This window comes from Antennarius striatus, chromosome 3 (genome assembly GCF_040054535.1).
Source record: "Antennarius striatus isolate MH-2024 chromosome 3, ASM4005453v1, whole genome shotgun sequence".
NCBI classification, from domain to species: Eukaryota; Metazoa; Chordata; class Actinopteri; order Lophiiformes; family Antennariidae; genus Antennarius; species Antennarius striatus.
Genome location: NC_090778.1, coordinates 13,402,460 through 13,417,092, shown reverse-complemented (window position 1 = coordinate 13,417,092; position 14,633 = coordinate 13,402,460). Strand labels below are relative to the sequence as shown.

The 14,633-nt window shown below is 39.1% G+C and overlaps 1 protein-coding gene across 1 annotated transcript in view; it reads left to right on the top strand.

Moving 5' to 3' along the window:
* Positions 1–801: 801 nt before the first annotated feature.
* nos1 (nitric oxide synthase 1 (neuronal)) overlaps positions 802–14,633 on the top strand; it is a 49,104-nt gene continuing 35,272 nt past the window's right edge. Inside the window, exons 1-4 of the mRNA XM_068311535.1 lie at positions 802–880; positions 3,705–4,487; positions 6,285–6,369; positions 12,183–12,320. Of these exons, the coding sequence (XP_068167636.1) occupies positions 3,763–4,487; positions 6,285–6,369; positions 12,183–12,320 (948 nt within the window). The 5' untranslated portion in view covers positions 802–880; positions 3,705–3,762. The remainder of the gene's footprint in view (positions 881–3,704; positions 4,488–6,284; positions 6,370–12,182; positions 12,321–14,633) is intronic.

Genomic DNA, 14,633 nt, shown 5'->3' with positions numbered 1-14,633 from the left:
ACATGTTAGAGGTTTCGGAGATTAAGTCAGAGAGGCCAGACTGAGATGGTTTGGACATGTCCAGAAGAGAGATAGTGAATATACAGTATTGGTAGAACGATGCTGAGTTTTGAACTGCCAGGCAGGAGGCCATGAGGAAGACCAAAGAGGATGTTTATGGATGTAGTGAAAGAGGACATGAAGGCAGTTGGTGTGAGAGAAGAGGATGCAGAAGACAGGGTTAGATGGAGGCAATTGATTCGCTGTGGCGACCCCTGAAGGGAAAAGCTGAAAGGAAAAGACGATTCTGGAGCCCAGTAACATAGCATATTTCATTGTGCTTTTCTGAGTCAATACAGGAAGGAATGCCTCCTGTTTTGTTTTAGGTTTTTTTAACCCTCAAGCTGAATTTTATTTTTAAAAAATCCATGCTTTTCTAATGTCATTCTAAGTGCTCAGATTCTCATCCTCTCTCATCGCTAATGCGACTTTACCTATAAGTTCAGCATCACCCTGTGAAGTGCTGTAGCTGTGACACGGCTCCCCTTCCCCTTGCATCCAACTGCATGCCTACTTGAAGCTCTTGGAGAGCGTGCAGCTTATGTGAGGAGAGTCGGCTGTTGCATGCTGAGTGATGACGATAGCCGACATAACTACACCCACCCACAGTTCATCTAAATGCCCGCGCACGGCTCTCACCCAGCTCGTCACTGTGTCTCCCGTTGCTCTGTATTTATAAGTCGCCTCTGCGCGCGGAAAGGCACAAGCGTGCCTCGTCTCCAGAGAGTCAGAGCGCGTCGCAGCGACTTGGAGACATTTGTGGATGAAAGAGCTCTGCTGCTGCTGAGGAAAAGAGCGCGTAGGAGTTTCACCCCAAGTTCACGACAGTTTGCACTCAGGGGTGAGTTATTCATTCTTTTTTTTTTTTTTTTTTTAAACGTAGCGCCTTGCCTTTATTATTGTATATATATTTTTTGCTTCTGCAGAAAATTAGGCTTCTCATTCTCCTGCTGGAAGATGACTTAGAAGGGATATCACTGAAAAATGATGGAGCGGTCCTGAGTAAATATATGCAAACCTGGCGGCTACGACCGGATGACTTGGTTTGAAAATCCCGATGTCACACGATTTCCGACTTTATAGCCTTGCGTTTTGTCGCTGCTGTTGTTTTAGTTTTATATTTTGCCAGAAAGTATCGCTAGAACTTGTTGCTTTGGGAAATACCCAAGTTCAGGCTCATTTGGGAACATCTTGTGCATTTTTGCCGATTGCGTTAAGGAGAGCAGTACAATATGAAACCAAACTACACATTGCAGTCAGGTTATTGTTTTGTTTTTTGTTGTTGTTGTTTTTTTTTGTTAAAGCGTATGTTTGGAGCGGAACAGAAGGTGTAAGGAGCGTTTTTAAATTTAAATTTAAATTGTCATAAATTCCCATGCATTTTATAGGCAAAATGGTGAAATATAGTCTATGCTTTTTAAGACTGACTACTGATTTGTCTTTTTTCAAGTGTCAATAGGCAGGTTTACAGCTGGGTCTTTGCCGTTTGTTCTTCTCTGTACAAAACTCGGAGTGTGAATTCTTACACCACCACCTGGAGTATCTGTATTTTTATTTTGTGTGGTGTTGGTGTGGAGATTTGACTCTTCTCCAAGTTTGCTTTTTTGGTGTTGCTTCTGATGAGGATGATATCCACCATAACGAATCCTATAGGGCTTGATTACCAAGTCACAAAAAGACCATTTTAAAATGCATTTACTGTTAATGAAGAAAAACGTTTGGCCACCAAATAGTTTTCCCTTTTTTTCCCTGTTTGATAATCCAGCAGTGGTTTAATTAGACATTTGTGGTAAATTCAGGTAATCTATGTATTTAAAAAAAACATAATCACGATGAGACAGGTGTTTGGGAACAATTTGATGGAACTAAATTTTTATGATACAAATTGCCAGACAGCTGGAAATTATTACCATGTGACATCTAGAAAGAAATAATATTTAGACACTGCATAATGATTAGCTATCACCAATTACTGAATACCTCTAGATGATGACGTATGTGTGATAGCTCTATCTGTGAACTGACCTAACGTGTAATGATTTCTGACCTCGGGAATCTGTGTACTAAACTTAACTTGAGATGGTCGCCTGTAGTCTCTAACAAATTCTATTTGTAAAAAAAAAAAATTGGTATCCATCCAGTGAAGCCAAGCATCGCAGTGTTAAAGACTATTTGAATCAGGCAGTGTATTTCATTAATGTTCACATAGTAATTTCTCACCTTAGCAGGGTGTCGCTTCATACAGTGCGCACTTAATTATTCCTGTGTCACAGGACGGTTTGATCAATATTTATGAAGGCGCGTCACCTCTTCCCGAAGTCACGAACTGAACATTTGACCTTTCTGAATGTGTGATTTCACCAAAAAAATAAAATAAAATAAATAAAAATCAGGGGACTATGGATTTGAAAAGGTTGAGACTTCATTTCCTTGGCCAAGAATTTTATGTCGGCGCCGCGTTACTGAGGTCTGAAAAGTTGCTTTTGGAATATTTAAGATTTATGCGTCTTTTTGGAAGGTTCAATGAAACGACCAACATGCTGAATAGTATTTGAGAAGGGTCTCTGTCAGAAATGTACAGGCAGAGCGCTGACCTCGGTGCTGAATCATTCCTACTGAATCCCATATTCTCCCGGGAGCGCGCTGTGACTGCAGCTGCTTTACCCACGATATGATCCACGCAAATCCATCCACCCACACGGCCTGATGTGGCAGATTAAAAAATAAATAAATAAATTAAAAAAAAACCTGACACGATTGCAAGAAACGCATTATGTTTATTTTGTTAGTTTTGTAGCCAGTTCTCATCTGACGAATCTCATCTGTGGTTTTTTTTAAAAAAAAATCTTTTTTTCTCTGCTGTGAAGTTGAGGCTGAAAACAACGACGGAGAGCAAACGTGGCAGGTTACTGAGGAAAGCGCTTTAAGCGTTGGCATTCCTGCACTTCCAGTGAGTGTAGTGTTCACATGAAACAAGTCGTATACAATCACCATGTTCACTGTCATGATTACAGCTTAAATTACAAGCAATCAGGTCTTTCTATAATTGTGATAGTGTCTCTCACTCTGATTTTCTTGCACAAGAAATAAACAAGAGGTGGAATGAATCTGCTTGCTTTCCATATTTTATAGCCTATCAGATGATTTTTTTATTTTTTTAAAATTTAAAATCTCCACTTCAGTGGTTAGGTTCAGAGGAACTCAAAGCACAATATTCTCCTCAAAATGACCTATTAGGCAAGCTATGCAAAGCAACACTAAACTGTTTTTCGGGACTCACCTGAACACTTCATCACTAGTAAACAGGTAGCAGTTGTGCGCCACAAAAGACCACTCAGAATGCTCTGAGCGTGTTCATGTTGATGAACAAGATCTGGCTGTTAGCCATTAGTGTTGTGCTGCTGTGTTTGGTAACTTTGATACAAACAGTAAAGATCGCGAAGATTCAAGCAGGTCTCACTGGCAGCATAATAGATAAAGTATTTGTTTGTCAGACTTTGCATGTGTAGCTCACCGAGACTTAATTATATATGTCCCTCTTGCTGCACTCTTTGACTTTGGCTAAATGAATACACTGTAAATAAATCAGGCAGAAGAGGTAATTTCCTTCTAAAACTAATAGAACTTCTAATTCCCCTCCTGCCTTTCCTCCTGTTGCTTTTCAGAAACATCCCTGGGGACACACATATTCACAAGCAAGCACACATCCACACAACAGACACCATGCAGGAGTCAGAGCCTACGGTATGCCAGCTGCAGCCCAACATAATATCAGTACGACTTTTTAAGAGGAAGGTCGGAGGTCTGGGCTTTCTGGTGAAGCAGAGGGTCTCCAAGCCACCTGTCATTGTGTCTGACCTCATCCGCGGAGGCGCAGCGGAGGAGTGTGGCCTGGTGCAGGTGGGTGATATTGTCTTGGCTGTCAACAACAAGCCCCTGGTGGACCTGTCATATGAACGGGCCCTGGAGACGCTGAAGAACGTGTCACCCGAAAGTCATGCCGTGCTGATCCTTCGTGGGCCTGAGGGCTTCACCACCCATTTGGAAACCACTTTGTCTGGGGATGGATGCCAGCGCACAGTAAGGGTGACACGCCCTGCCTTTCCACCGTCAAAGTCCTATGAGCACTGTTCCCCTTTCAGCCCATTCGGCCCCGGGCAACAGCAGCAGCAGGTCAATAAGGAAACTCAGCTGCGGGCAATTGAGAACCTGTCCTCTCCATCTATCACCCACTCCCTCCTGCAGAGGGGAGGCATGCAGGCACAGGATCCCCTGCTGATGAGGGATGGGGGCCGTGGAACTCTCCTCTGCAATGGGCTAGAGGAGAACAACGAGCTGCTGAAGGAGATCGAACCGGTGCTGCGCCTCATCAAAAACAGCAAAAAGGAGATCAATGGAGAAGGCCAAAGAAATGTGGGGCGAAGGGACGCCGGGATTCAAGTGGCCTGGTAATTTTCTTGTGATACTACCTCATTGATCCCTTTTTGATAAAGTGCATTTGTGCTTGTTCCCCTTCACATTACAAGCTGAAGTTGGAGACTCGTAGAATTAGGTTAAAAACTCCTTAACAAGGTGGATCTGATCTGACACCAGAGCCTACAGCTGATCCTCTGATTGAATAAGTCTCCCTACTTACTTTTCGACCCTCACCGTCCCCAAACAACCTGACCCAGCTGTGTTGCATTAGTTACAGACAGGCTCTCATTTGTCCAATAGGACTGCTCACAGTGCCAAGTTGTTACTGTCTACATACTGGTCTCCAAACGTCGATTGGCTCACAACATTCATCAACTTTATTGACAATTTTGTGTGTGTGTGTGCGTGTGTGCGTGTGTGTGTGTGTGTGTGTGTGTGTGTGTGTGTGTGTGACTGAATGGACAAAACTAGGCAAATGAGAAATGTGAAGTAACTTTCCAGTTATATGCTTTTACTCTGTGCAGTTTTGTGATGTCATGCATGAAATAGTGAACATGCTCGTAGCTTGTTTTTAGAGGAAAAGCTGTTGCAATTTCACAATCCAGCATGAGGTTGATGATACTCTGAGCTAATGACAAGTAACACAATTTATCAATGTTTCTGCATGTCTGAGCTCCACGTCTGAAATATACAGATGAATACTTTCTTGCTAATTCTTGCACACAAAAAAAGTGTGAACCAAAGAAGGCATGCCTGTAAGCATTTACAATTAGCTAGGACTCATGCACATGAGATACAGACAGTAAGCAAATGCGGGAATCACATGACAATGCCTTTTTTGTATTTATTCATGGCTCGTGCGCTTTGCCATAGAAGGAGGCCCCCCTCCCTCGTCTCCTTCAATCTCATTGGATCATATAATTACAATTCAGGATGAGATTGTTCAGTGCTCATATACAACTGTTGGTTTCTTTTTATTTTTGGTGAGTGAAGGGCAACTGCAGGTATAGTAGTAAACAGAGTAGATCTTTACATTCCAGTTTGGTCATCTTGATTTATCATTTATACAACAAGCCTGGTCACATTATTAGGTACACCAATTGAATTCAAGTAGACCCACTGAAAATTCCCCCTGTAATAGAGTACAGTAAGTGAATTTGTTGAACATTACAAGGGTCATACTTAATTAAAATATTCTGACAAATTAATTCAGCTATGTTAAGTTCGGCGCCCTCTCTCGCCTGGTAGCAAGCAAATATTTCCGTCTCAGTATGACAACGTCTAGGTGAATACCACGGCAACCTGCAGCCTTAATAACAAACGTAATGTAATTTGATTCCAGTCAAATTAAAAGCATTATATACATGAAAATATACATGTTTTCATTAAAGTTTTAGGTACAATATGTCTCAGATTAATGCAAGCAAACAAAGATACCACCATGACGTACCTTGGTGTTTTGGATGGTTTCTGGTGCTGTACCCATTCCAAGTTTGAAAAGAAAGTCAAACAAAGCAAACAGGTTACCATATTACCAGAATCCACCTCGCAGTTTCAGTTTACTTATTGAAATAGACACATAACTGGATTTTTGACTTTTTGAAGTTTTCCAAGCCTATTTGATTAAAAATGCATCAATGCAACGCTACAACAAATTGAACCCTGTGCGCAGGTATGTGTACTTTAGTAATTTGTGCAATTTTCTGATGTGGTGTCATGATGGAGGGCATTCATGCATAAATTTATATTTTAGTGAGGTTATTTATTGGCAAAGTATGTCAATGTGATATTCATTTGGATCTCACACCATGAAACTTCCTTATCTTCAGGGAAAATGGTTCGTCACAACAGACAAGAGAAAAGGGAGTGACGGCAAACAAGTCTTCAGCGCTCAGGAACACGACTGCTAACAAGGTAAAACGATAGATTTTCCCATATTTTCAATTCTAACAAAGTCTTTTATTCTAAATAATTTCAAGGGGTGACCAACTCTACATGGAGGGAGCAATTTGACCCATTTTCAATATATGCAACTGATTTATAGTATCTATGAGCTTGTAAATTATAATACAGTTGTATGTACCCATTTATGTGCAACCATGGCTGTCTTTGCTATTCTGGCACTTAATACTTGTATACTTTCAAAATAATCCACATTTCCGGTGTTTCTCATGCTTTCAGAAATTGAGCTGGCATATCAGTGTTGCTTCTTTGCACATAATAGTAAAGCCTTTGCTAAAGATCCCATCAACGAGGTATTAGATTTTTCTGGAGTAAAGCTGGTATAGCATTAAATCCAGCTTATTCCTTCCACTCGGAAGCGTCTGGTCACAGGTCTGAGTGTTTGTGACAGCGATAGTGTCATAATCTGCACATGGTCTGCATTATCCACCAACTTGTGATGTTGCTCAAGCCTCTATCAATGGGACCGGATAGGGTGAAATGATTCTAGGAGGCATAATGAATGTGTGCAGCTGCTTATCCATTGCTCTCATCAAATATGGTCCCTTTTGAAATGATCCAGCCCCTCAGACCTGCAGAGAAAACTGTTAATTTGTATACTTGTGAGAATGTATGTGTGGAAGTAAGAGTGAGAGAGGAGTGCCATGGCTGGTTCGTGATGGTTCGTGCTATTGGATGTTATCATTTTATAGTAAGCCCTATGACTTTCCTGGCTATGTATACTCAAGAAGAAGAAATGTGCCTGTGAATGAGGTTTCCTGTGGAGGCAGTGCTAACTTTGATGGGTAAAGTGATTTTGAGATTCAATAATATTAGACATTTAAAAAGAAGCAGTATTAAAATGGAAATTTATACGTTTGTAATTTTAAAGAGTTCAGGTTAATTTATTGACCTGCAAATGAATTATCATTTTGAACGGAGATGGCCCACGTGCCTGTAAGTAGAATTTGTGATGGTCCAAAGGAATTCCCTAAATGTTTTGTTAAATTCCAGAAGCTGATGAATTTTTTTAAGACACCAACTCTGATCTATTAAAAGAAATGAATCTGCCTGTGTAGCGTGCGGTTCAACAGCTGTTTAATCATTTGTGCACAAGGACTGAAGTCAGTATCTTTTAACTTCTGTCAGGCGGATATTGTAGACACACACGTGTGAGAGCAGTAATTACAAGTCCAAACCCCACCCATTTAGGGAATGCTTAGCTTCAAACAACTACGCATTCCCTAAATGCTTAGGCATCATCAGAGACTCTGAAAACATGTGCCAGTAATTCTGCACGTGTGGAAGCTAATTACAAAAAAAGGAGATCATAACAATTCCATCCATTGTCTTGAAGATAGAATGACCACAAATCATCTCAGGTACAGCTGATTTTCCACGTTTCAGGTCACAGGTATTGCTGTAACCTATCCCAGCTAGCTATGGGTAAAATTTTGGAAAAAATTAAACCCTAAATGATCAGTCTGCTGAGAAGCAGCACACCTACCTCTGATGCACTGTTGTTGATTAAGAATTTGCTAAAGAAAGCATCCAGAATACTCACATCGACCAAGTAGTCTGCAACCTGTAATGCCCGCATGGATGACTGAGAAGACGGCGACGGCACAAGGCTTCCCTGTCCCTCACGACATCAAGGAGCTTCAAAGATTTCCTGGGATGGCCGGATGGTATCATTTTATACATGGTATCTATCAGTTCTCTCAGCTGCTTGAAGCACCAAATGATCTTAAATGGAAAGAAGCCAGATTAATTTGGACATGCTCATATTAAAGCAGCCTTTGACACAATGCCTGGTTTCCTCAATTCAATGTCGGAATGGGATCTGGATTGGTTCAACAGAGTTGGGTGCAAAGTAGGAACTCATTTTTGAAATATGAGCATGAATGAGAGAAACCATGTACAATGTTGCCAAGGATACTTGTAAATAGGGACTCCCAAAAAAAAAGAATCTCACCATATCATCTAAAGGTGAACTTAACAGAGGCTTTACCACAACGCAAAAGCAATGATCACCACCTGTGTGGAAGGAATACACAAATACTTACCAGAATTCGACTTTACCTTGAACTCAGAGGTGCATGAATCCACTGCCAGTCAGTCATCTGCTGAAAGATCCTTTAAATGGCTAGTTCGAACAACTTCCTGATCCTGATGATCTTGCCTATGCTACAACTCAGAAGAACAGTGTGATAAGAACATTAAGCAGCATGCTCAGTGTGTTATTAAAAAACAAATTGAAATCAATAAATGCAGTGTTCTCGTTTGCGTGCGTCCTTCTGTCTTTGACGCACATTTTTGACAGGGATGGCACACTGTGACAATCGTGCGTCCCTAGGACGCAAACTTTAAATCCACATCCATTCAACAAAAATGTTAACAATTTTTCCATTTCTCCATTTAAATTTCGAACCCGGAAATGGCCATTACGTTTCTCTTCATGAGACTGACCTGCGTGATTCTATCTTATTAAAATCTACCAAACGGCAACAGGACGTCTGCTCATTTTACATGCTGCAGTGAGAGCGAGGAGTTTGAAATGTCTGCTGATGTGATTAAGCGCTATACAAATAAAGGTTGATTATCACCATGACCCTAAAAAAGTTGCCAATGACAATGAATGCTTTCTTGAATATAAAACAAGGGTCTGACAGCTTGGTACAAGTTCCACAGGAGAATACAGTATATGAATTAAAGACAAAACTATTGAGCAAAAGTGAAGGTGGTAGGTTACACAATTCCCCTGCATTTCTTGGTTTTGCTGCATAAACAGCATTGTTTGTCAACCCAGAAGTTTTCTATGGGATTTAGGTCTGGGGATTGTGCTGGTCACTCCATTAGTTGGATGCTGCTTGTCTGGATCCTGACTCTGCTTGCTTGCGGGTGTGTTTAGGGTCATTGTCTTGTTGAAACATACATTTCAAAGGCATTTCCTCTTCAGCATGTGCCAACTTGACTACTTCCAGTATACTGAGGAACTCAAACTGATCCATAAGCCCTGGTATTTGATAAATAGGACCAATACAGTAGGATGAGAAAAATCTTCATATCATGATGCTTGCATCATCATGCTTCACCATCTTCACTGCGTACTGTGGCTTCATTTCAGTGTTTGGGGGTCATCTGAGAAACTTTCTGTGGCCCCTACACCCAAAAAGAACAGTCTGACTTTCATCAGTCTACAAAATTTAATGCCATTTCCACTTAGGTCAGTCAGTGTGTTCTTTGGAAAATTGTAACCGCTTCAGCACATGTCTGTTTAACAATGGAACTTTATAAGGGCTTCTTGCTAGTAGCTTGGCTTCACATAGACATCATCTAATTGTTACATTGCTCAGAGGCAACCTTAGATCTTCTCTGATCCACCTGGAGATCATCATTTGTCATTTTGGTTATTCTCAAATCCATTTGAATAGTTTTTTCTTTTTTCTTTAACTCTCTGGATTTTTCTGCCATTTTAAAGCGTTTGATATAATTTTTTGCACTTTATATGTTTTTCTCTTTTACTAACTTCCCAATTAAAGAGCACTCCTCTGAACAATGCGTTGAACAACCCGTTTTACTGTTATTCAAGGACAAATGCTCAGCCAGCATCTACAGCACCAGTTGCGTTGATCTTTAACTAAGGGCCACCTGTTTAACAACTATTTTTTTCACATAATCAATGATGTCACTCATTGAACTCAGTATTGCTATTTTTTTAACATCATGTTTTTTGACTTTCTGTAAAATATCACAATTAATTACTTTTTCAACTTTCCTTGCTTTGAAATAGAATGTGAAGTGTTCCCAATGCATTTGTGTGCATTAAAATAAAAACTGTGTACGTAGACCATAACCATCTTACATTTTTACATAATTGCAAATCCTCTACCTGAACTTGAAAAAGTCTCTTGGATCTAAAATATTAATCTTTTAAGGTAAAATATTAAACTTTTCTCACAAGTCCCAATTACTTTATTCAACAGAGATTTACCTTGACTTGCTCTGTAATGATTGGGAATCACTAAATAGGTAGCTGCAATTTGCAGAGTCAGTTAAACCATTTGTGACTCCTGATATGTAATCAACCTCTATCTCTCTTGAAATGTGTCTGCCCTGCCAAAATATTTAATGCTTAAAAAGTACACATGTATAAATGTTAAACTCACTGACATTATACATTTTTCAAACAGCTAAACTCATGTACAAAGCAATACACAAGACACTTCCTGGTAATATACAAAGAATGGTTTTCAATAGAGAAGGGAATTATCATCTGAGGGGGGAGCACAACTTAAAACATCAGAGGGCACGTACAAGAATGAAAAGTTTTTGTGTTTCTGTTTGTGGAGTGAGAGTGTGGAACAGATTGGGTGTGGAGCTCAAGCAATGTCCAAGCATGATCCAGTTTAAAAAGCTTTACAAACAAATGGTTTTCACTGGGTACAGGGAGGGGGAAGGAGTCTATAAACCGGGTGTTTTCTATCAATTCTATTTGTAACTTATTTTTCTGTTTATTGTCTTTTCTTGTATATATGTTTAGTACTTCATTTGTTTATTTTTTGTACTTGGGGAATTAATGACAATGGAGAAGTGAAGAAGGGGTAGGATTCAATAAGCTTATGCGTCTTCCTACTCCTTTTTGAGCATGTTTTGTGTGTTATTACTATTATTGTTGTCTTCATTTTTGTTGTTATTCTGCGCACATGTTTGAAATAAAGCATTCAAATCAAAAATCAAATCAAACTTAACAGACATTTACATGTTAGAAGTTACATGCATTATGGTATCAATGAAAGTGCATTTTCAAAATGTAAATGTCATAGCTTCAGCTTTTGATGAAGATGTTAGCCTAATATTTACTTAAGTATATGATTACACTGCTCAACTTCTGCCATTGACTTTTTTTTTGCCATTGAGCCATTTTTTTAATAGTGGAATGAACTTTTTCCTTTTTCCTGTCTACAGCGTCCATGATCACAACTTGCCACCTCTTAGCCACATAGAGGGGTCACAAAACTACTAGTTCCTATGAACACATAGAAGCTAAGCTTTGTGTGTGTGTGTGTGTGTGTGTGTGTGTGTGTGTGTGTGTGTGTGTGTGTGTGTGTGTGTGTGTGTGTGTGTGTGTGTGTGTGTGTGTGTGTGTGTGTGTGTGTGTCTGTGTGTCTGTGTGTCTGTGTGTCTGTGTGTGTTTGTGTGTGCGAGCAAAAGTTCACTTCAAGCCATCTTATTCCTTTCTGCCATGTAGAAATTACAATGGTATTTGACTAGTGTGAGACTATTGGTTTTCATCACCCTGGTGAGTCTGATTGTGCTGCCATTGTTCAAAAGCTGTTCCACTGTGCAAGTAACAATGCTATGTGAGATGATGATAGGGATTCCAAGATACAAGGATGATTACTATGATTTAGATACTTGGTGTCTTTCACTTGAAAAGTTTATGATGTCTTCAGTGTTAAATTACAAGGATATATCAATAAATGGACACAGTATTTGAAAATCTAGTCAGAAGTTATTTAATCATTAACTTACTCTCAGATACTTGGAAATAACTTTATAATGGAGTGAGAACATAAATCAGAAAAGGCAGTAGAGAATTGAAATCGTTTCTGTGTTTAAGTCAGTCATGACAAAAAAAGTAAAGAACTGACTGTGCTTCTAAATGTTGTAGTTGACAATAGGTGCCCTGCCCCTTTATGACAGGAAATACATTCCACCACATGCAGTCAAAACCACATACGCCACTAAAGAGTGAAGTAATATTATACCTGTGCTCTTCCCAGCCTCCAGTCCAGAACAAGCCTTCACCCACTGCTGCGATGGCAAACGGCAGCCCCTCCAAATGCCCCCGTTTCCTCAAGGTGAAGAACTGGGAGACTAGCACCATCTATAATGACACACTCCATCATAACTCCAGCAAGGTGAGGCATTTGGAAATGAGTTCAGATAATGGTTGGATGAAATGTCTTCCTTTTCAATTTGTAACTGAGGAAACCATCTGGAAAGGATGAAAAACAGTTTGTCATGATTTAAGTCCTCCTTTAGGATATGGTTAAAAGTGGTGAATTTGAATCATGGACATGAGATGCTATCTCGTGACTAATAATAATAATAATAATAATAATAATAGACCTTTATTGTCCCACAGTGGGGAAATTTGTGACTAGAAAAAAACAACATCTTTATGATAAAAGAGTAATATTCAAATACAAAGGAATTTGGTAAAACTTTAGATAAAGGTAAAATACATGACAAAAACATATGTAAATAAAGAATTGGAGTATTAATGTTCAGAGCAGGCAGTGAAGAACATTTCCTTCGTCTGCTGTAATGCCAGCCTTGTTCAACCTCTGTCACCTGATGTGACATGTTACTGCATACTACCACATGTTTTTGGCTTGGATGTTATCCAAACTTGTTCTCTCTGTATTTCTTTTCAACATGGAGGCGGAGTCATACACTGACTCTACCTCAAGCTCAATGGCTCCGAAGATAAATTTCAGAAAACATTTGCTATGAGTATACATTACATCAACAAAATATTGATCTAAATTTGATCAGCACTGCCTATTTTGATAGTTTGATTTAGATTTAGTAAGCATATACTTTTTTTGTCATTCTGAGTGAATGAAACATGCCGTTGTTTCGGTCTGAGATGCTGAATATATGCTCAGTGGTGGAGTATGTCATTACTTTTCTGATATTTACATTTTTTGTCTGATCTTAAAATCTGAAAACCATAAGTACTGTAATGAAAAGTCTATCCTCCCAGCGAGACGCTAAAAAAGAAAGGTTTGGTCTTCATCCTTGAGAAATATAATTGTTTTGAGATTCTATGACTGACATTTTAAGGCCGCATTTTAAATTCAAAGTGAAACAAAAATGTAATCCACCTCATTACCATATAAATTATAGGCATGACACGTAACACAATTTCACATGACAAGACGCAAATGCTTTTTCATATTGAGAAGCCTTGCTTCAATTACAAATGATGATATGATATTTGATGATATGATATTTGTGGCTTCAGTAGTGTCCTAACAGTTGACTTACAGTCGTCATAACTTATCTCCAGTTAATCATGTTAGTCAGCAGGGGATAGGTGAATAAATTTAAAACAATGAATCTTTCAGGGAGCTCAGTAATGACATACCATATGTAGACAGCTCATACCGTGACTCATTTAATTACTTTATATTTTCAGAAAACTGAAAAATCTAAGGTGGCATTTTTATCCAAACTGTATTGTATTAATGCAATAAACATCTGCACCAATTATAGAAGAATCTTGACATTTTTATGGTAAAATAAACATGACATCATTTTTAGCCATGCTTGCGGCTGCCCAGTCTCTGCTTAGCACAGCTTTGAGCTATATACTGACACAGGTATGGAAAAATGCTATAAATATCGGTAAGGAAGTGGATTGCTCTGACAGTGTTGCATCATCCTCCTGTGAAAATTTTGGACTAAAACTTTCCTACCCAGCATGAGAAGTGTATGTATATACATTTATATGTTCCGACAGTTGTCCTGGGAATTCTGCTGACAGATATGTATTTCCATCTGCCTGATCTGACTGCAACGAAGGAAAAACATGTTTTGTGTGGATGAAGGTGCAAAGCCATCACTAAATTTTTCTTGTGTGGAGTAGTTCTCAGGAGACTATCATGTGATTTGCCAACATCACATCCAGTAGATACATCTTGCATTGAGCTATTTAGCTAAAATGATGGAATCGCTTGTCTTGGAGGATGTTCATTCAGTTGTTGAATTTGGTGAAGAAAAAAAAAAAAAGACTAAACATTTTGAATGGCCAGTTTCTAGTGTGAAGAGACACTAAAAGAAATCAAGAAAAAAAAACTTGATAGTCAATAACAATTGCTTTTATTGATCAGAGACAAAAATTTGCTGCAAAAGATGTTGGATATTCAGTCAACTGGCTTAAATCTAGGCCAAAAACAAACGTGGAAATTTTGTAAAAGATGAAAATACTTGTAGACCAAGGAAGAAAAAGTGTCAAGACAGAAGGCTTGAGGAAATATGTCTCAAAAGAAAAGGTATAGCAATAGAGTGACCGAACTGTATGAAACATCTAAAAGAAATATAATTTAAAAACAGATAAGCTGAACAAAAGCCATCATTAACACCTAAACAGAACAAAACAAGCTTACAATGGGTTAAGGAAAATCAACTACGAACTGGGGATGACTAGATGAAAGTCATATTCG